The sequence below is a fragment of the Bidens hawaiensis genome, unplaced genomic scaffold (assembly GCF_021521415.1).
Source record: "Bidens hawaiensis isolate Kalapana, Puna unplaced genomic scaffold, B.hawaiensis_p1.1 tig00018570_1, whole genome shotgun sequence".
Classification (NCBI taxonomy): domain Eukaryota; kingdom Viridiplantae; phylum Streptophyta; class Magnoliopsida; order Asterales; family Asteraceae; genus Bidens; species Bidens hawaiensis.
In genome coordinates this window covers 90,854-112,809 of record NW_027492812.1, presented here as the reverse complement: position 1 = coordinate 112,809, position 21,956 = coordinate 90,854, and the positions used below count along the sequence as shown (strand labels likewise).

General features: G+C 35.1%; 2 protein-coding genes and 1 pseudogene across 3 annotated transcripts; 2 read left to right on the top strand and 1 right to left on the bottom strand.

Moving 5' to 3' along the window:
* The first annotated feature begins 518 nt into the window (after positions 1 to 518).
* On the top strand, positions 519 to 3,703 carry LOC143556400 (laccase-12-like; annotated as a pseudogene). Its single transcript, XR_013139372.1, has 6 exons — positions 519 to 768; positions 838 to 989; positions 1,072 to 1,317; positions 1,850 to 1,978; positions 2,062 to 3,005; positions 3,488 to 3,703. The product of XR_013139372.1 is annotated as a laccase-12-like (transcript).
* A 2,726-nt stretch (positions 3,704 to 6,429) lies between these two features.
* On the top strand, positions 6,430 to 8,641 carry LOC143556398 (uncharacterized). The gene is made up of 2 exons (XM_077045728.1): positions 6,430 to 6,642; positions 7,684 to 8,641. Exons 1-2 carry the CDS (start codon positions 6,629 to 6,631, stop codon positions 8,639 to 8,641), a joined length of 972 nt encoding a protein of 323 aa, XP_076901843.1. The 5' UTR covers positions 6,430 to 6,628.
* A 6,137-nt stretch (positions 8,642 to 14,778) lies between these two features.
* Positions 14,779 to 18,756, bottom strand: LOC143556413 (uncharacterized). Its single transcript, XM_077045738.1, has 11 exons — positions 18,583 to 18,756; positions 16,786 to 16,828; positions 16,578 to 16,631; positions 16,408 to 16,504; positions 16,313 to 16,369; positions 16,121 to 16,224; positions 15,983 to 16,021; positions 15,791 to 15,879; positions 15,634 to 15,712; positions 15,017 to 15,064; positions 14,779 to 14,924 (listed from the first exon to the last, which is right to left on the bottom strand). Exons 1-11 carry the CDS (start codon positions 18,744 to 18,746, stop codon positions 14,853 to 14,855), a joined length of 846 nt encoding a protein of 281 aa, XP_076901853.1. The 5' UTR covers positions 18,747 to 18,756; the 3' UTR covers positions 14,779 to 14,852.
* Positions 18,757 to 21,956: the final 3,200 nt, after the last annotated feature.

Genomic DNA, 21,956 nt, shown 5'->3' with positions numbered 1-21,956 from the left:
TGGTACAATAGAGAAATGGGTGGAGAAACGGGAGCAGAGACGTGATTAGGGTTCCGCCTCGGCATCATCATGGTGGAGAAATGGTGGCTCAGAGACGCGTCGCAACACCGCGAACGGAGTAGAGCGTCATCATCATCGCCGCGCAACATCAACACCGCGATTTAGGGTTCCGCCTCGCAACACCGCCTCGCGATTTAGGGTTTCGTTTTGGCTCTGAGACGCGAACGAACGTGGCTGCGGCGTCGGCCGCCGTGCCGGACGTCGGCATCATCATCACCATCGCCGGTCGGAGCATCATCATCATCATACGCGAACGGAGTAGAGCAGTGACGCGATTTAGAAGCAGAGAGAATTCCATTTCTCTTCCAAATGGAGAGAATTGGATTTCTCTACTTTTTGCCTACACCCAATTCTCAGAGAAAACCAATTCTCCGCCCAATTCTCCGCCGAATTCTCCCAAACAAGAGAAACCTAATTCTCCACCCTCAAATCTCTCTACCAAACACCCCCTAAGTACTTGTATCTCTTAATCCCATAACCTACTTTGCCTACCTCCAAACAACCCCATATCCCTTCACTATATAAACCAACCATAGCCCATGTTAACTCTCACAACAAACTCATCTACAAACCCAACCACGACTCAAACCGATCGAACCCATGGCTCGACTAACCGGCATTGTTAGCCACTTGTTCTTAAGCTTCCTTCTCATCTTTTCAAGTTTAGCATCATTCACAAATGCTAAAACTCACTTCCATGGGTTCACTGTATGTGTCCATAACTTGTTTTAACTTTTATATGTTTTTCTTGAGACTAATTGTTTGAAATGAAAATAGGTTCAAGCGACGAAAGTGACCCGATTGTGCAAGACCCATAATTCTATTACGGTTAACGGGCAGTTTCCAGGCCCCACTTTGGAAGTTAACAATGGTGATACTTTAGTGATAAAGGTTGTCAACAAAGCTAAATACAATGTCACCATTCACTGGTATATCAAAACTCTTATCTAAAATAATATTACATATAACTTACATATGTTCACTAAATATTATTAATTTTGAAATTTTCAGGCATGGTGTTAGACAGATTAGAACTGCATGGGCCGATGGACCCGAGTTCATCACTCAATGTCCCATTAGACCGGGACAAAGTTACACGTATCGGTTTACAATCTCGGGTCAAGAAGGAACACTGTGGTGGCATGCACATAGCTCATGGCTTAGAGCAACGGTTTATGGTTCTATTATTATTTCACCCGAAACAAGGAGATTCTTACCCGTTCCCTAAGCCAAATCGCGAGTCGGTCATTATGCTCGGTACATAACTATAAATACAAGAGTGAACTGCGGTTTTTGTCCCTGTGGTTTGTCAAAATATGCGGTTTTAGTCCAATAGTTTCAAATTTGCGATTTTCATCCATGTGATTTCATTTTACTTGCAACTAAACCCGAATTCACTAATCTCGTTAAGTGTGATCGTTAAACCCCTCAGCGTGCCCTTCACGTGAGGGGCAGTTTTGTCCTTTTTTCCCAAATACACCCCAGCCCCTCACATGAGAAGGCTTTGCGAATTAGGAGTGGGGTTTATTTGGGGGAAAAAAGGACAAAACTGCCCCTCACGTGATGGGTTCAACAACCAGACTTGACGGGATTGGTGGGCTTGGGTTTTATTGCAAGTGAAATGAAACCACAAGGACGAAAATCGCAAATTTGAAACTATTGAATGAAAACCGCATATTTGAACAAACCACAGAACGAAAACCACAGTTTACTCTAAATACAATTAGAAAGGAAAACATAAATAAAAAAAATTAACTTTAGCTTAAGTTAATAATGTTGTCATTAATAGGTGAATGGTGGGACGCGAACCCGATTGATGTTATTAACGAAGCGAGAAGAACCGGTGGCGCTCCAAATGTTTCTGATGCGTTTACCATCAACGGTCAACCTGGTGATCTTTATAACTGCTCAAGCAAAGGTTTGTTTCAAGTTTCAACAATGTTATAAACAAAACATAATATTATTAGCAAAAACTAATGACACATTGTTTTTTGAACATAGATACTATAACAGTTCCGATAAGCTCAGGAGAAACAAACCTTGTTCGGGTGATTAACGCTGCGTTAAACCAGCAGCTGTTTTTCAAAATCGCTAACCACAACTTAACCGTCGTGGGAGCCGATGCTTCGTATGTGAAACCCTTCACAACCTCGGTTTTAATGCTCGGGCCAGGACAAACCACAGATGTATTAATAAAAGGTGATCAAACACCGGGCCGATATTATATGGCAGCACGTGCGTATGCAAGTGCACAAGGCGCACCGTTCGACAACACCACCACTACAGCCATTTTGAAATACATGACCGCTAAGGGAGTTTCGTCTAAACCAATTATGCCTGTCCTACCACGTTATAACGACACCAATACCGCTACCGCCTACACCACCAGTTTTAGGAGCCAGGGCAAAACCCTGGTTCCTAAAACAGTCGATGAGAATCTTTTCATCACCGCGGGCCTTGGTATCAACAAGTGCCCCCCAAAAGCCAAGGCGAGCACATGTCAAGCACCAAATGGGACCCGCTTCACTGCGAGCATGAACAATGTGTCTTTTGTGCTACCGTCCAACTTCTCACTGCTGCAAGCACACCACCATGGGATTCCCGGGTTTTCACAACCGATTTTCCAGCTAACCCTCCGGTTACCTTCGACTACACGGGTAATGTGAGTCGGGCCCTATGGCAACCGACACGCGGGACCAAGGTTTATAGGCTGAAATATGGGGATAAGGTGCAAGTGGTGTTGCAAGGAACAAGTATTTTCACAAGTGAAAACCACCCAATACATCTTCATGGATACGATTTCTATGTTGTCGCAGAAGGGTTCGGGAACTTTAACCCGAAAACTGATACTTCTAAGTTCAACCTTATCGACCCGCCTCTAAGAAATACAGTTAGTTTACCTGTCAACGGGTGGGCCGTTATCAGATTCGTTGCAGACAATCCAGGTAAATTAATTTGGGCATGCATGGGTTGATTTGGGTCGGTTTTGGAAAAAGGAATTTTTGAAAGCCGTTCGGGTTTGATTTTTTGGTTTTTATAGTGGGTTCGGTTCGGTTTTGCCATTTGGGCTGAAAAAAATGAAACTTTGGACCTATGTTTTTTTGTTAGTTAATGATTAACTGATTATTAGACAGTCGGGTCTAAAATTTGTCGGCGCCACATATAATCCATAAATCAATAGCAAAAGTCAGTTTTTACTTGCTCGGTATTTCAGGTACATGCAAAACCAAAACCGAACCAAAAAAATCGGTCTTTGAAAAACCAAACCATCGGTTCTGCATTGGGCTCAGTTATGTCGCCTTTTTTATTAAGGATCGATTTTTTTTTATTTCACGCACACCCCTTCAAATTAACAAACATATTTACATGCTCAAACAGCTTAAATGTTCAAGAAATGTTACTAAAATGCTTAATATTATGTTTTCAGGTACATGGATTATGCACTGTCACTTAGACGTGCACATCGGTTGGGGTCTAGCTATGGTGTTTGTAGTCGATAACAGGATTGGACTTATGGAGACACTAGAGCAACCACCCAAAGACTTGCCAGTTTGTTGACAGTTGAGACACCAAAAACAAATACAAAATCATCATAACAGCAATCTAGTTGTTTAATATTATTGAATTTTAATGTTGTTCTTTCCCCAATTTGTGGATGTATCATTTTTTCCCTATTCCAATTTGTAATCTGATACTCAAATTTATACAAATTTTTATTAGTTTCTTTGTTTCTAAGGGTCTATATGATCATTATTTGTTCCCAATTGCATCATCTATCTAATCTATCCATCAAAAATTTCGACTTTCGAGAGCTCGAGCGCTGCTCGTTTGGAGCTCTTGTTTAAAGCTCAAGCGCGGCTCGTGAGTTGCTTTTTCAAGCTCGGGATCAGCTCGTCAATATTAATTACTTAACTTATATTCAATTTAATTATTTTTTATATTTTTTGAGAAAAATCTTAAACAAACCTAAGTTCGGCTCGAACTCTGGTGTGCGGTGTGAAATTAATATATAGAAGTCCAGAAAACATAAAACTTAAAACTACACATATCACGTTCTAAACGAGCTTCCCATACAAGGCTCGAGCATGGGCTCCATAACAATACGAGTATTTTTTTTAATGCTTTAAAAATAATCCAAACTTTGAAATTTTGATCAAACTTAATAACCGATATTGTTCGTATAAATTTTTATCAGACAAATTGATGATTAAAAACCCAGAGGGTTGGGTTTGAAAACATTTTTCAAATAAGTTAATAAGCATTTTTCAAACTCAATCCCAAACATGCTCTTATTTTTTATTTTTGCAGCACGGACGTACGAGTATGGCTGCTTTTGTTTTCGGACGAGAGTGAACCGTTAGCCCGTGAAAGGGTGAGAGATAAGGTTTTCCGGTAACCGGCAGCGGGAACATAACCTTTATACTATTGACACGAGGGCCTATTTTATTGTCCCTTTTTTTTATTATATTTCTATAAATAAAGTTTTATCGGATAATAGATATTAATAATCTCTTGAGGTGCACGAACTGGTTTAAAACTCAAAATCGGTTTAGGTTAAATTCGGGTTGATCAATAAAAGTCAAAACCGGTTTACGATCGTTTTGGTTCGGGTTTTGACTGATTTCGGTTCGGTTAACCTATTTGGAACCAGTTTTGGTGAAGAAAACTACAAACCGATTCTGAACCTACGGTTTCAATCGGTTCCAAACCGGTTTTTACATTATCGGTTTCAAACCGGTTCGGTTTCGGTTTGATACCGGTTTATTTGCCCACCTCCAATCTCAGCCAAAAACAATTAGTTGACAATAATCCCAACTGAGTTTACCGTCACTAGTGGCCCTAAATTTAAAAAAAGTTGTTCTCGATGTCTCCCCGCTAAAAATTAGTAGTCTTAAACTTTTTCCTAATTTCAAATCGATTTTTTATGGCATTTGATCGGAAGGACGATACGAGTCGATTGATGTAAACCTAGCTCGAAACGATGCTCCAAACGGATTGATTAGTGCTTCAATGCGGGTGTTTGAACTTCCAATTAACAAAAATTAAGTCGTTTGAAGCATCGTTACAGTCTAAGTTTTACATTAATTGACTCGTATCATCATTCTGATTAAAAGCCCTAAAAATTCAGAAAAAAGTTAACGTTGTTAAGTTATTTTTTAATGGAGATCCACTAAGAGCCAATTTTTTAAAATTTGAAACCGCTGTTGACGATAAACCTAGTTGGGATTATTATAGGCCAATTATCTTTAGTTAGAATTATTAAAATCCAATACCCCAAGTTCCATTTATACGTATTAACATATAAAGGATTTATATAGGATTATTTACGAGCCAAATCGAGCATCGCAAGGGCAAGCTCAATCTCAAGCTCGTTAGTATTTAGATTTTAGAAGAACGAAAAGCCATGATATTAATTGGACATACTAATGATATAGAGTTGGACTCAAAAGATTAAAATGTCTTTTACTTAAGCTATAAAATTTCAGAGGGTGTGTTTGGGACTGATTATTTAAGTGAAAAAAGACTTATTGGCTTATGGTTTTTTTAAAAGAAGTTTTCAAAAAATTGTTTGGATTAACTTATGTGTTAGAGAAAACCAAAATGACTAAAAATGACACTCTTTTTTATAAGGAGTGTAATCGAGCATCAAACCCATTAAGTTAATAAGTTACAGATTCCTAACTTTTCAAAACTCCTTTATTTTGCCTTCTCCATAAGTTAAAATTCATAAGGTCTTGTGGTTTGCAAACACCTTATACATTTTATCTACTTTTTAAAAAGTTTATAAGTTATAAGTTGATGAAAATCCAAAGTTGGAGTTAACATCGGCTCGGGTTCGTCACTCCAGCTTGTTTACAAACCAAGTTAATTTTGAATGACTTTTTTTCAAGCTTTAAACAAACTTCAAGCCATGAGCTATTTAGAGTCTCTTTCGTTTAAATCTAGTGATACATTTTAAATCTAAACTCAAAACAGTACATGCTTAATTTAAACTACATGGTTTTTATTTTGCTACAAAATTGTTTTTAACAATAAATTCGTTGAAATAAATTACAAATTACGGAGTAAATAAAGTACGATGAGGTCTCTATAGATGAGGACTGCCGTTACGAGAAAAGTTGGTGCCATTTCCATAAAGATTTGGTACCTAAGCAAACTATCTCTTCGCCAGCAAGAAACGAGGTTACTAGAAACCAGCCGCAATCCAAACTCCATCACCCGCCACGTGTCAAACTTCCCGTACCCCAACAAGCCACGGATCGATCAAATCATGGAACACGTCATCCTCATTACTGTCCGGATATTTAATCATTAAAAAACATAAATTGTAATAATATCAAATATTAATTAATTAATTTAGATAAGTCTAGACAAGGCTATATATGTATATATCCCCATCAAGTTGGACTCACATCGTTTTATTTGCTTTTGCTTGTGACGTTGTTGCTGAATCCAACAGAAAAACCGCGAAGATTCTACTTATCCATTAGCCCAAAATCTGTACGGATAAAGACAAGTTTTTACAGATTTGTACAGACGGAATTGAAGAGTTTTTGATTCGTGCAACATGTTTATCAATCGGTATGTATCAAGTTTAATTTCAGTTTCACCTGCAATATGATTTTTGAAGTCTCATGTTTGATTATTTGGATGATTCATGCTTAAGCTATGATTGCTGTTCACTTCTATCTAAATCTTCACATTTTAATAGAAGATCACTGAATCGAAAACAAATCGGTAAAACTGAATGGAAACAAAAATTGACAGTTTAGTTTTATGTTTTTATAAAAATTGATTATGTTTAAGTTTTACATGGTTTTTAATAGTTTTACATGGCATAAAAACTGAAAAAAATGAAATGAACCGAGTCGAATTTATAGATTTTTCTTTTAAATAAGAAGATTTTTCTTTTAAATAAGAACTTAGTGCATACGTAACAAAATTTTTTAGTTTAATTTATAATAATCAATTAGTAATTAATTTAATTAACAACATGATTTATATCCAAATTTGGTATTTTGGGCTACCTTTCATTTTCTGTTGGCCAAAATTTTTAGCTCAAATTAAAATATTAGTTAAATTTGGTATTTTGGGCTACTTTTCATTTTCTATTGGCCAAAAATTTTAGCTCAAATTATAATATTTAGTTTCTAAATAATAAAATGATTAGGATCCAAATTCGTATTTGGGGCTATTTTTATTTTGTTCTTTTGACCATAAATTTTCAAGCTTAATTGGTGAAACAAAAAAAAAAACCTAATAACTTATGTCAAAAAATCGAAATCATACATTTTTTTGACAAAAAAGTTTCAGTTTTTTTACCAAACTGAACCGTACATACACAACCCAAGTTTCGAGATAAACAACAATGGGAGCAAATAAACTTTGGTTCCAAATTTTTAGCCTTTCTTTTTTTTTTCCTCCTAATATTAGCGTACCAAAATAGTCTATTGCTTCGGCCCCAAGCAAGCCTAGTAGATCGGTCTTTGTTTAGTAAACGCTCTGGTTGCTTCGTGTTATGCACGTCAGAGATTTGAGAACCTTAAAGTTCACGTTAATTATGACTATATCTATCCTTACATATTACTTCCGTTTGATTGATGTTCTTTGTTTTGCCTACAGTAATACAGAAATGAGTCTTTCAAATACACAATCAAACACAGTTTCTTCTTCAAATGATTCCTCTAGAAAGAAGCGAACACGAACCCGACGTGACGGACCTAAATGCGTAGTGGAAACCCTCGCGAAATGGAAGGAGTACAACAATAAAATCGATGCCTTAGACGAGAAGGCGAAACCGGTACGCAAAGTTCCCGCCAAGGGTTCAAAAAAAGGTTGTATGAAAGGTAAGGGCGGACCCGAAAACTCGAGGTGCAAGTTTAGAGGTGTGAGACAAAGGACATGGGGTAAATGGGTGGCCGAGATTCGAGAACCGAATAGGGGAAGGAGGTTATGGCTCGGGACGTTTGGGTCGGCCGTGGAAGCTGCCTTGGCGTATGATGAAGCTGCCCGGGTTATGTATGGGTCGTGTGCGAGGTTGAATTTGCCGAATTGTGGTTCGGTGGTGTCTAATGGTGCGTCGAGTTGTGACTCGACGACTACTTGTAGTCATTCGGTGGACTTTAAACGGGAGGATTATAAGCGGGTTAAACAGGATGAAGGTGAAGGCGAATCGAATAGTACACCGTTGACCATGGTCAAACAAGAAGTTAAAGACGAACCGGTTGAAGATGATGAACAAAACGAGTTTAAGTTTCATAATGATATGTTTGATATGGAAGAGCTTCTTGAAATGATGGGTCAAAGGGATCCAGGAATCGGGACAGATCAGGTCGGGTCACATAACATAGACCATGAGTATGAGCGGCAACAAGATACTTGTGGGTCTGGTTATGGGCCGGGTTTTCTCAACCCGGGTCAGCCCGAGGTGGATCACGTCGAGTTCCAAAAACTCGACGATAGTCTTTGGCTGGAGCCGAATAGTCAACACGGTTATGGGTTTGAGGGTGATTACGGGTTTGACTTTCTAATGCCGGGTCGACCCGAAGATTGTAACTTTGGGTTGGATGATCTAGGGTAATCACGGGTTTGACTTTCTGATGCCGGGTCGACCCGAAGATTGTAACTTTGGGTTGGATGATCTAGGGTTTCAATTTGGGGGATGATTTGCCGGGTCGACCCGAAGATTGTAACTTTGGGTTGGATGATCTAGGGTTTCAATTTGGGGGCTGATTTGGTAGACGGGCAGAAATAACGTGATTTTCGACCATCTATTGATGAAAACGGTGTTCGCTTTGCAAGTGAGACACTAAATTTCCGGATGTTTTTTTCTTCTGAATTCAGAACTTGGAGCTAAGATTTTAGTTTTTTTCTTGGGACACTAAAATTTTAGTTTTTTCCTCTTGATTCGGACGTTAAGTTGAGCATCTAAGTTTATAGATGGAGTTATGGATAACTTTGGTTGAAAGTGGAAATAAGCACCTTGTTATATTATCATTTGAATAGTAAGTGTTCTTTCTTTTTTGTCATTTGATACTTTAAAGTTTGTATTTGTGTATTGTATTATACATCTTTTGTATCAAAAAATGTAAATAAGATCATCAAAATCTTTCAGTTTGTGGTTACTTTTTTGTTGATCAAGTGTTTATGATTTAGGTTAAATGCTCCACTTTGGATATTTTATGTTTTAACTCTAGGTTTGGAAAAGAAAAACTATCACTTGAATTTTAAGTATTTATACTCCGTGGACTCCTGAATCTCAAATCAATTCGATTAGGGGTCTATACAAAGAGATTTAAGGTCAATTCTTATTCTTTGCCGTAGCTTCATCGATATTACCTACCAGATAAATACCAGATAAAAGGCATGTTCGGGAAGACCAAAAAGGATTAACTGAAAGTCTTTTAACTGTTGATGCTAAACCAACATTTTTCCCGTAAATAAAGATAAAGCTGGATTTATATTAAAAATAATGAGACGAGTTAGATACAAATATAAAGATTAAAGATTTTTCTATTTTATATATAGCAAAAGAAAACGAATTTTTTTTTCGTGAGAGAGTTGAATATTCCTATAACACAATAACATAATAAATCAATCGATTTGTGAAGAGAAGAAGACACCCAAGATTGGGTTTCCTGTCGCTTTGGAAGGTATTCATGTTTGGCTTACTGCTTCTACAACTCAAATCAATGAAACTCAAGAATGTATTTGTTTGCGTTAATTATGAACCGTTTAATTTCTCGTTTAGTTAATAATGTATGTTTTGCGTGCAATGAGGGAATGCATTTCTTTGTTTCGACGCTTCCTATTTTAAGAGTTCAGTAATACTTCAAGTCTTCAATGGGTATCCAAAATACAAACGATACTCATACTTAACGGTGACCGATGAGAATTTGAACATTAAATCTCAAACTTGATAATAAAGAACATGGGAGTGATCTAAACAGTTATGGAGAACTTGAAACCTTAGTTGTATAGTCATACAGAACATTTGTGAGTACTACCAAGATTAAGTAATTGATGGCCTTGAATATATAGAGAAGAGTTGTGATCTTTTAAAGGTTACGAAACCTTAAAAATTATTGAATCCTATTAAAAGTTTCAAAACTTATAACTGTTGTCCCAAAATATTTTTATCCATAATTCAAGATCCAACTATAACTGTTGAGTTATCGTGCCCAAATTAAAGTAAAAATAAAACATATATATATATATATATATATATATATATATATAAAAGTAAACAAAGTAGCGACGAACAGGAGAAGAGTCGAATGGTCAACTGCCGAATAATCGACCACCTAGTCCACCACCATTAGCCATCGTCGATTCCACCAATAGGCCACCATTGATCACCAAGGTATGTTTTATTTTTTACCTTTTCTAATTTCTTGATGCGCTCAATTTAGCCATAATTTGTTATTTCTACTTTAGCTTTGTATTCGGTGTTTTGTTAATATATTATATTTTTGTTATGTTTATTGTTATAGCGTTAATCTTTGTTTAAAATATTAGATCATATAATTTGTTACTTGTTATGGCCGAAAGGCTTTTTCCATTCGACTCGGCTGAAACACTTAAATCTTTAGTACCAACCCTGGTAATATTATATAATATATTGTTCCACGTTATGAAAACTGAAAATTGGATTGATCACAATCGTTCAAAGTCATCAACTTTCGATCTAGACCGTTTAAACCCCAAAAAAAATGTTCTGGAAGCAGCAGTTTGTGGAGGTTATGCACTCTCTCACCTTCTCTGCAAACTGCCGTAAACCACTTTCCTCGGTAGCAAACCGCCACCAACACCATAAATAAACAAGCGGTGCCTTCAATTGCCAATTTGTACAGCTTTAACATCGATACTCTTCTAAAGGTATTCAAAATTCCTGCATCTTTGATTTGAATAATTGAAACATATCCACCATTAGAGATGATTTGAGTAAGTTTTGATTTGTAAATCCCCACATCTGATTTGTGATGTGTAATACTATCTATGATTGCAGGTATAGTGGCTGAGACTCATCATCATAAGGAAGTGGCTTAATCATTTTCTATCAACTCATAATACACGATTAGGTTAAATTCAGTCAGCACTTGATAATATAAGTTCTCTAGATATTGATTCAACTCTGTCAATTTTAAATCTGTCTACTACAAACACGGGGCTGCCTGGTAATCACATAATCCAGACAACTATGCTTAGTGACAATATCTTATACTTTTAATTGATTAAAGTATGCATAAAACTTTGCAGGCATAGGCTAGAATATGGTATGTTCTTGCAAACTATTTTCTATCAGCTGGGAGCCATCATGAAGAGAAAATAGTAATGTGTGCTCTAGATTCTCTAAGACAACTTCACATGAAATACTTGGAGCTTGCAGAATGGTATTTTTCATATTCCAAAGGACATCTTGAAACCGTTTGTTGTGCTTATGAGGAATAGCCGGAGTGAATCAAGCAGAAGATTAAGTGTTGATTGCATTGTTCAGGTATGCCTTCTTGATTCTAACGTCTTTTGGCTTTTGACCATAGAATAGAATTGGATTTATTAAAGCAAGATGATGTTTTCCAAACAGATGATAAACTCACAAGTTGGAACCACTAAACCTGGTTGGTGAAGTGTTTGCTTGATATTCACAGCTGCTGCTAATGATGACTTGTGCCAATTGTTGAAAGTTTGTTCAGAGCGAAATGATAATCAGAATGTACCAGCGTTCGTATGGCCCGGGTTCGTTTAAAGTGGAAAGGAGGCGGTTTGATGGTGGGGCAACTGCGGGGATCACTTTAACGTGGTCGGGTGAACCGCTTTATACCGTGTCGGCGTTGGTCCCAGATGTCGCGAGGAGTTCGGGGTCGCATCAGCAGCAGTAGCAGGAGGAGGCATGATGGTATACAGTTAGTAATTATTCTTTGTAGGAGGTAAAAATATGTTACTAGATGATTATTATTCTTTTATTCATTTGTTACAGACAGTGGCGGACCCAGGATTTTTTGCCAATGGGGTCCCATATTTTCGGTGTTCAAATTTTTCGGGTCGGTCGTTGTTCAGGTCGGGTCGAGGCGAAGAACATAATAAAAAACAATATCATAATAAAACTTTCTTTTCAATCATCACTACCTGAACGGGTCAAAATGGGTCGGGTTGACACATAAACACTTTGTTTTCCCTTTCTTAAACATTTTTGAGATAGAACCTAGATCCACCCTTTCATAAGCATGTGTTGAAAACCATTAACTTAAACTAGTGAAAAATAAAACTGATATTTTAAAGTGTTTGAATGTTTCTAAAGAAAACCATGCATAAAGTTGAAAACAATGATATGTATTTTAGAGGTGTTTGAATGTTTCCAAAGTTATCATTGCAACATTAGCAATCAAATGATTGATTAACACTAAAAACCAAAAACTGAGCCTTGTAAGACTTGAACCCATGACCTTTCAAAGATAAAACAAGGGACTTTCCACCAGACCACATCAACATTAATAGTATGGGTTCCAAGTATTAAATCTTATGGGGTCCTCAAAAAATTTAATATACCGCTTCTAATAAATTTTTAAAAAACATTGGTGTCCCGGGACCCCGATCCACACTATGTGGGTCCGCCCCTGGTTACAGATAGAAATTTGTTTAGAAAATGGTCATTTGGAGTTGTTTATGTTTGATTCTTTGATTGTTTATAAAGTTATTGTAATCAAATAGTTTGACTTTGGAATTATATATGATGTTTTACAGTTTGACTATATTTGTAATTTGGTTTGGATGAGTTTACATATTTATTTTTAGTAGCTTGCAGTATTTAATATATTTGTGCTTTGAAAGTTAAGTTATGGCCCAACTCAATTACCTCTAAATCTGGTTGGCGAAGTGTTTACTTGATATTCACGCCGAAGTGTTTACGAATGCTGGTACATTCTGCTACAAAATTCATGTTTCTATGACATAGATCCATGGTTACTTGATCATCTTAAAAAGATATATCAGATCCGGTTGTTTCAAGATCCAAAGGAATTCAGATTACATATGTTGAAATGGTGTTTGGAAATATGAATTCAAGTTGTCAACATGTGTTGTTTGATACTTATTTTTGTATTCAGTACATATAATAAATATTAAATGGAAGAGTGGAGGTATTGCTTTATAGTAATCCAATATGTTCATTTATTAAATGACTGTTCAAAGGAATATATGATTATTTGATGAAAAAAAGATTTAGTTGCAGGGTTTATATGTCTTAATTGAGTTATTTTATATGTTACTTATGCCAAATTTCATTCATAAATCATAAATTTTTCCTTTGTTCACTCTGTTTTATTTTCATCATAAAATATATATTGCATTTATGAGTCCATATGTCTTGTTGTTTCTTTTAGCGTAGTTGATTATTTTTTACTCATAAGTTAAAATGAGCTGTACTTTGATCCTATCTTAAACAAATATATTTTTGTTTGCAATGTAAAGAAAATTAGTCATGTTATTATAAGCTTATAATTCCCGTCCACCTGACGGGTATAAAACTAGTTGTTATGTGGTTTTGGAAGTTGGAATATATTTAGTGTTGAATTGGATTTGTAGTACATCATAACAAAATATGTATGCATAGTAGGATTTTTTTTCTTAACATAAAAATTGGTTGTGCAATGAACTAATGGATATTCACTTGAATGAATAGTTTGGAACGAGTTAAGGTCAAATGGATAATGGACATCGGTTGATAAGTCATAAGTGAGAACAAGTGGATATGGATATCGGTTGCCATATCCCATTCATGGAGGTACGAATTAATGTTCTGAACTTAACGTTTTTGTTTCATTTTTCAAATAAAATGTTTTTCTTGTTTTTTGGTCAATATACTTATCACATCATCTTAAAGTTTATTTTTAATTACTTAAATATTAAAGTTTATAAATATGTTTTAAGTTTTCTTATTTTAATCTTGTTTTTAAGAATCAAGTCCGTATTTTTATAAAGTTTATTTTTTGTTTTTAGCTATCAAGTATTTTTTTTTATAATATTTATACAGATTTTTTTATTTTTTCTCTTTATTTTTTTTCCTTTTGGAATCAAAGCAGTATTTGGTAAAAGCATTTTATATTTTTAAAAATCTTTTAGTTCGCTTTTTTGGTATGAAAGGGTTTTTATATTATATATATTATATATATACTTTTTAAATTTTTTTGGCACTCAACATGGATGCACTAGGAACTCAAGACATATAAGGGATCCCAGACTGTACAAATAATAGAGCGTACATATATTTAAATGCAACTAGCTACTTGGTTGCTTGAAATTCATGAACAACACAGGATATGTGGAACACAAAAGATTGCTTAGGGCAGTTGACGATGATGGTTTTAGATGATCGACGATAGTACATGTAAACAAACAAACAAACATACCTGATAAAATCTCAATCATAATTTGCATGGTCTAGAGATGGTGCGGTTTGGACAAGCCTTTCTCTACCCGCAAGGGATATAGTATATCGGATAACACAAATGTAGCTATGATAATTAAAACAAAGCAACAACCGTAAAAAATACTAAAAAATATAGAATTAAACTACAGTTAACATGAAATAGTGGGTAAAACTATAATAGCAAAACATAATAGATTAAATAAACTACAAAAGGTTTCACTAACAATAAAATTATAAAAAATTTTATCAAAAAGCAGATGAACTGACATCAAAAGAAGATAGATATAACATAAAATCCGCATTGTACAACTCAAATATAAATCAAGATTACAGTTATGATAAAGTACAAATAATACTCATGAATAACTCAGAAATTCATAGAAGAATATGAGCTATGTGACTGTCCTCTAAATCTTCTAACCAAAGACATAAATGCACTCTGCAAAATCAACCACCAAAATTAGATATCAAACAATTTATATCTTATTTTCTAAATAACTTACAAAAAGTTACAAAAATATGGTGTAACACCTTTGCTCTATGAGGCAAGCTGGCCCAAAATTCCAAGTTAGGTATAATCTGAAGGAGATATATACAAAGGTTAATAAAAGCCAAACAATAATAGTACATAATTACATACATATGCATATAACTAAATAGATACACGTATATAATACACATGCAATCAGATACGCGCGCGCGCACACACACATATATATATACATAAAATTGTGCATACATATATAGGGGAGATATCTACGCATAAGACAACTTTTTACGAGAATGAAATAAATGATTTATTTTTTTTTTAACTTTAAAGAGAAAATGATTAGAATGCAATGTTTTTTCATCTCTTTTAACATTCTAAAAAACATTAAACAAAGTTCGTTTATTTATAATTCCTATGCATGTATAGGTAGACGTTTAAAAGTGAAAGAAAAAACCTATGAACAAATTAGTTTAATGATTTTTTTTAACTATATAACATAGACTGATAGACATTTGAAAGTAAAAGTTTTTAAAAATATGAACCATTAGTTTAAAAAACCTATGAACAAAGTAGTTTAGTTTTCGATAATGAACCTCTCCCCGCACACGCGCGAGAGAGAGAACTGCATAATAAATGATAAGCGCATGGGGAAACTTACATCTATACCACGAATGTGAAGATAGAAATAGCGATAAGCAGCTCCGGCTATTAGATAACCTCCAAAGAGAACCAAAACTCTGAACAAGTAACAGATTTAAGACAAATTAATAGGTAAAAAAAATAAGGGAGGGGGGGGGGAGGCCTTAGCGCCTTACATGATTAGAAGGGTACCAAACCAACCCAAGCCGTTGTTATTTGATGATACGATGTTGGCACAACCGGATGGATGCCTCAATTGAGTAGCCTGTGTGATTAAAAACATTTGCGTATTTAATTCCATAGTTTGTTGGGACACGTTCATCACGGAACTAATTTTAAGTAATTGACATCATGATTCATTGACTCACATAATCACAAAGGCCAACTTTCTCTAATATTGTTGGACCCTGCAAAAGACATTAAACTGCTGATTAGTAACATGAAAAATAAGCTTCTGCGCAATAACAATAACAATAACAATAAAGGACAAATGAACATCGTCTCACTTGAACTTGCTTTGAATCGCATAAAACCGAGACAGAAAGTGAACAATTTACTACACCATTGTGCCACATTTTAACAATAAGACCCATACGGGGACTTTTTTTATCTGCAATATCAGAACCAAGAATAGTAACATTATTATATCTAACAAACATAAAAGATATGAACACTTTTTGTAAAATATTGCATGTTACCAATAAGCTCGGTTGTGATGGTTGAAGCGCGTCCAATAGTAGTACATAACGGATATCCTGTATTTGAAATCATACAACTTATATACGTATTATACTGTGTGTATAAAAAAGTATTATAAAGAATATACCGTTTATGTTATTTGACATAAGCGCACTGCAGCCCATGCCACACCGAGCTGATCCACCACATTCCTGTAAAGTTTAAAATAGCAAATCATCATGAGAATACATATTAACTTGCATAATTAGAAAGTACAAAACTTACCGAACAATCAAAGCATTTAGGCGGGTCATGGTTAAAAATCATTGACTCGCAGAGCTGGTCCACACAAAAGAAGATAGAAAGTCAACTTTAAGCAAAACGAATCTCGTGAAACCGTGGTTAAATATAAGCTTGCTGCTATTTATAAATGTGACAAAAGATTTAAAAAAAAATACTAAAACAATAATAGATGTAACCTGGTAGAGCCAACCTGAAACCACACCACTGTCCCATTAGATGAAACCTTGTAATATCTGCTCCAATTTATTAAATAAATACATGGTTAGAAGGCGTACCAAAGCTATAAAATCCCGAGCCAAGGCGCAAAAGCACGCTGTATTTTGTACGCCACGCAAGGTATGTATAAATTCTTTTATATTTATGATAGGTTTCTAGCATCATCCACAAGTTAGATATTAATAAGCTTTATATAATATATATAGCTCAATATACAAATAGCCTATATGTACAACCTAAAAGGCTTAAAGGGACAACTAAACATTACAATAATTCCTTCTAATTATTAGGCGTGCAAGCGAGCCAAGCTGTTCGCAGGCTACTCAAGATTGGATCTATAAAAAGCTCAAAACGAGCCGAGCTTTTTGGAGCTTGACCCAAGCTTGAGCCTCAAATATAGCTTGTTTAGTTATCGAGCCCAAGTTCAACCCTTGTATAGGAAGCTCGTTTAGGATCATTGAGCTTTAACAAGCCTTGTGTATTTTCAAATTTTGCTTATATTAGACTTCCATGTATTAATTTCACATTTCACAGCCGAGGTATGGCTCAATTATGGTACTACACGAGCTCCAGCAGAGCTCTTGCTCTCTTAAAGTTCCTCTGAAAATATATAAATATAACTAAAAACATACATGCATTAACTAATAATAAATAATACACAAGCCCAGCCTGAGCTTGATAAAATGATTCACTAGCCGAGCTCGAGCTTTAGAAAAATAGCACGAAATAAGCCGGGCTCGAGCTCTTGTAAGTAAGTCAAAACGAGCCGTATAATTGTATATGCAATTAGTGGACAAATTGCTTACATAATTCCTTCTACTTGATAAAATTGACTTGAATTGAAGAAGCAATGACAATTAATAATAAAGATAAATAATTAGAGCATGTTTGGGATTGAGTTTGAAAACAACTTATTATTGACTTCTTGACTTTTTCAAAAAGTTAAAGCATGCTTGGGATTGAGTTTGAAAAATGCTTATTGACTTATTGGCTTTTTTAAAAAGCCAGGATTTGGGCTTTTGGAAAACTGCTTTTTAACCCTTTCAAAAAGCTAAAATAACAAAGATTTTTGTGATTGCCAAACATATTTTAACTTATTGGCTTTTTAAAAACACCAATAAGCCAATAAGCATTTTCCAAACTTAATCCCAAACATGCTTTTAATATGTTAACAAATTATTTGGCAAACATAAAAGTAAGTTTTATTTTAGCTTTTTGAAATCGTTAAAAAGCTGTTTTCAAAAAGCCACTTTTCAAAATAGCTTTTAGAAAAAAACCAATAAGACCGCGGTAGTGGATGGAGCCCCTATAGAGACGTTACGCCCACGTGGCGCCACATCACCGTAAGGGCTTTATGACTAAAAGGGATATAGTTGATGGAGCCCCTTCAAATCATTTCATCATTATTATTTTATTGTTATTTTTTATATTGAAAAAGAAAAAATAATAATAAAGCAACCAATCAGATTCCTCCTCCTTCCCCTTCCGGCGCTATGTGGAAAGCGCAACACCACCACTACCCCCCACGCGCGACAATGACGCCCCGGGGCAGTGTTCCCAATTAAACTCAATCCCAGACATGCCCATTGACAATTAAACAATTAATTTTAATTTTAAAACATCAATTTGACCTAAATAATAATAATAATAATAATAAGCTGCTGCAAGTCCCAATTTTAACAAAAATAAAACCAGCCCGATTATTACGCCACCAAATAAAATCATCAAAAGTTAACCAATCGCATATTCACATTACGAGTATTAAGCTTACCCGTCTTCGCTAAGAACGCCATGGGGGAACTGTGTAGAAGAAGCTGCTAAATCGTAGTTGTAGAGCTTGTTATGATCGGTGATGCTGTATTCGCAAACTGCAGCAGATAACGATGGAAGTAAACAGATGACTTGAAGAATAAGAAGACACCGTTGTAAGTACATTTGGCGATGGGTTTGAAGAATAAGATAAATGCTCGTGGATTTTGAGGTCCGTTTGTTTGCCTGTTTGATGATGGTGATGAGCACGAGTACTGACAGACAGTTGTGTTTGAAAGTGATTGCGGTCATGTGGTGTTTTGTTTCAGTCGGTTCGATAACGAAGTGGTATTATCGGTTTTTATTATTAGCAACTATCTTTTTTTCGATAACGCTAGTACCAACTAACGAATTAACTATATTATTTCCTAATAGTCCTTGACTAACAGGTGCTACCGTAGTCGTAGTTAGTTGCAGGTCGCAGGAAAAGTCAATTTTTTTGCCGGGAACACTATCACCACCACCAACTGACTCGCTACCAACCAACCACCATCACTTGAGCACCACCAACCGATTTCGACGATGGTTCTAGGTTTTTGCGACTCAATAATTGAAGCTTTTACTAGAAAAAAGTTCCTTAAGATCCGATATAAGGTTACAAAGATATTGTGATGAAAATTTTGAGTTTTCTGTAAAAAAAAATATGTGAGTTTTCAGGTCAAAAACGTTTTTCCGGTGACCTGTAACTAACGGCGTTAGTATTCTGTTAGTCGCGAACCGTTGGGGACAGTTATGATGAAAGGTGGGATCGTTATCAGCCAATTTATTAGTTGGGACCGACAGCAACCAAAAGCTAATAGCTGGAATTAATGAAAACCAATACACCACTAAATTAAAAGGTTATAAAGTAAGTTATGTTGTATTGAAAATTGTTTGTTATTTATGAAAAAAAAATGACTACGTTTTATTAGATGGTTATGATATTAGGACTAAAAAATGCTTCCTGATTTAACATTTTGTTATGAAATTCTTGAGGTTGATTAAATTAACCTTGAATGTTAGTGAGAGGTAGGGGTTCAAACCTCACTATCATCAATTTATATGGGAGATATGAGGGATGACTCTGGCTTGTCAGGGTTCTAGTCCTTATCACACCCAGTTTTACCGGCTTCTCGCTATCGTGCCGTTTGGCAGGCGTGGGTGTCGGGTTTTATCCGGGAAATCCCTCAATAGGTGGATCGCTAGGGGCTCCGTTCGTCCAGACTCGTGGCCGGCTCAGGCTACCTTTAGCTAATGGGGACCACGTACGAAGTACCCGGCGTTACTTAGTTGGTCGTTCCAAAAAAAAGAGGGGGGGAGTGTTGGTAGTACCTACCACCTTATAATGTGCCAAAAATCAAGAGTATTGAAAGGAGATTGGTAGCTAAGCTTCTAAATGAATCAAGCATTCAGTAAATTGTTTGGCGGAAAGTTCGTTTATTTATTCGTTTATGTTCATGTATTTGGGTTCATTTGTGTCCATTTATGTTCGTTCACATATTAATAGCAAATTATTAAGCATTATATATACTTAATGGTATTATATTTGTTCATTTGCGTTCATTTAAGTGTGTTCATATATGTTCGTTCATGTTAGTTTGTATTCATTTACATTTGTTCATATATGTTTATTTATTTTTGTTTATCTTTGTTTAGTTATGTTCATTTATGTTTATGAACTGTACATTTAGATTTTAAACAAACGAATATAAACGAAAACGAACTTAAAATATGTGTTTGATTAAGTGTTCTTGTCCGTATAAAGTTATAAATGAACGAACACGAACATTCCCTTGTTCGTGTTCGTTCGGTTCATTTAGATGCCTATTGGTAGTCCCTACCACCTCTACGCGTGTTCTAACACGTTAAAACATGAAATTATAAAATTCACACCGAAACGTAAAACAATATGGTATCAATTATTAACTAAGTTGTAAGGGTAAAAAAACTCACATTAAAAAGAAAAACAAAAAATAAAAAATTACTTTAATAATGTGTTCGTTATGCTTAGATGACTTGTACGCTATTACGTGCAACTTTATTTTGAAAGAAACTTACATCAAAACATAGATAAAAATAAGCACGTCGCAACGGTATATTTAGTATATTATAATGTAATAATGTAACATAATTTAAGCGTTATAAATGAAAAACCAACTCAAAATAAATCTCAAAATTGACTCGCATAATACTTGAGGTCACTAGTATCTCGGCATGACAACTCAAAATCAGAAAGAAGGCGAGAACCGAGTAATTGATGTTGGGGGATCTTGAGTTAGTTGATGTTGTAAACATTGACAAGAGGACTCACATAATTAGGAAGACACAAACTACTATTCAAAGCCACGAAAAATAAGACTACAATCATGTGTGTTACAAACGACTATCTTCTGTTTCGACTATAAATCCGCACACAAACCAGATATCTCATGAAAAAGAATGAATGAAGTATAACAGTAAATAAGAGTTAAGAGAATTGGTGGTCTAACAATCAAGGTAGACTCTTGGGCTTATGCTGCTAAGCTATCTTAGATGAATTTTTTGATTCTAGCGAGCCAATGAGTGAAATCATCTCATCTAAAAAAACTATGCTATCCACCTATGCGCACAGGAATGGGTACGTGACTGGGGTACGGGGGCGATATGGGTACGAGGAATAACAAAACTCAAAAATGCATGATACATGCACGGCAAATAAATAAATAAATAAATAAATAAAATATATTAAACAAAGTCTAAAATAGATATATATTAATGTAAAATATAAACTCCAAAAACACTACATCAACCATAGGTAATTAATTATTAATAATCAAATCATTTTCAAATTCATCAACTATAGGTAATTAATTATATATTGACGGAAGTAAACAAATTACTTGAAGAAGAAGAAGAATGAACCGCCGTAAGTACATTTGGCGATGGCAGTAAATGGAAATGAGTGGTTATGTCACGAATATCATTTTCAGATAAATGCTCGATCTTGTCGATGCTTAGGGTTCGATGATAGTACTACTATTGACAGTTGTGTTTGAAAATGATTGCGGTCATGTGCGGTATCTTCCAAAACTTATCCTTTTGTTAACACGATATGACAAAGGTTTTAATAGATTGTGTTTGAGTTACACTAGGATATAGCTCGCGTAATATACATGTGGTTAAAAAATGTGACAAGAAAATTATATTTAATATTATACATAATAACATGTTTTATAGATTCATAAGATATAAATAATAATAAATAAAATTTCATAATTTATAAATATCTAAAAATCTTATTTAATACAACATTGAAATAAGTTATATTTGTAGCTTTGTTAGTATAATTATAAAATGGTAATAATATTAGTTGGCATT

Coding starts and splice junctions, on each gene's coding strand:
- LOC143556413 (XM_077045738.1), bottom strand. CDS start 18,746: ATGTACTTACAACGGTGTCTTCTTATTCTTCAAGTCATCTGTTTACTT. Junction 16,829..18,582: donor GGCGTTCTTAGCGAAGACGG/GTAAGCTTAATA, acceptor AAATTGGAGCAG/ATATTACAAGGTTTCATCTA. Junction 16,505..16,577: donor CTAAATGCTTTGATTGTTCG/GTAAGTTTTGTA, acceptor TAAACTTTACAG/GAATGTGGTGGATCAGCTCG.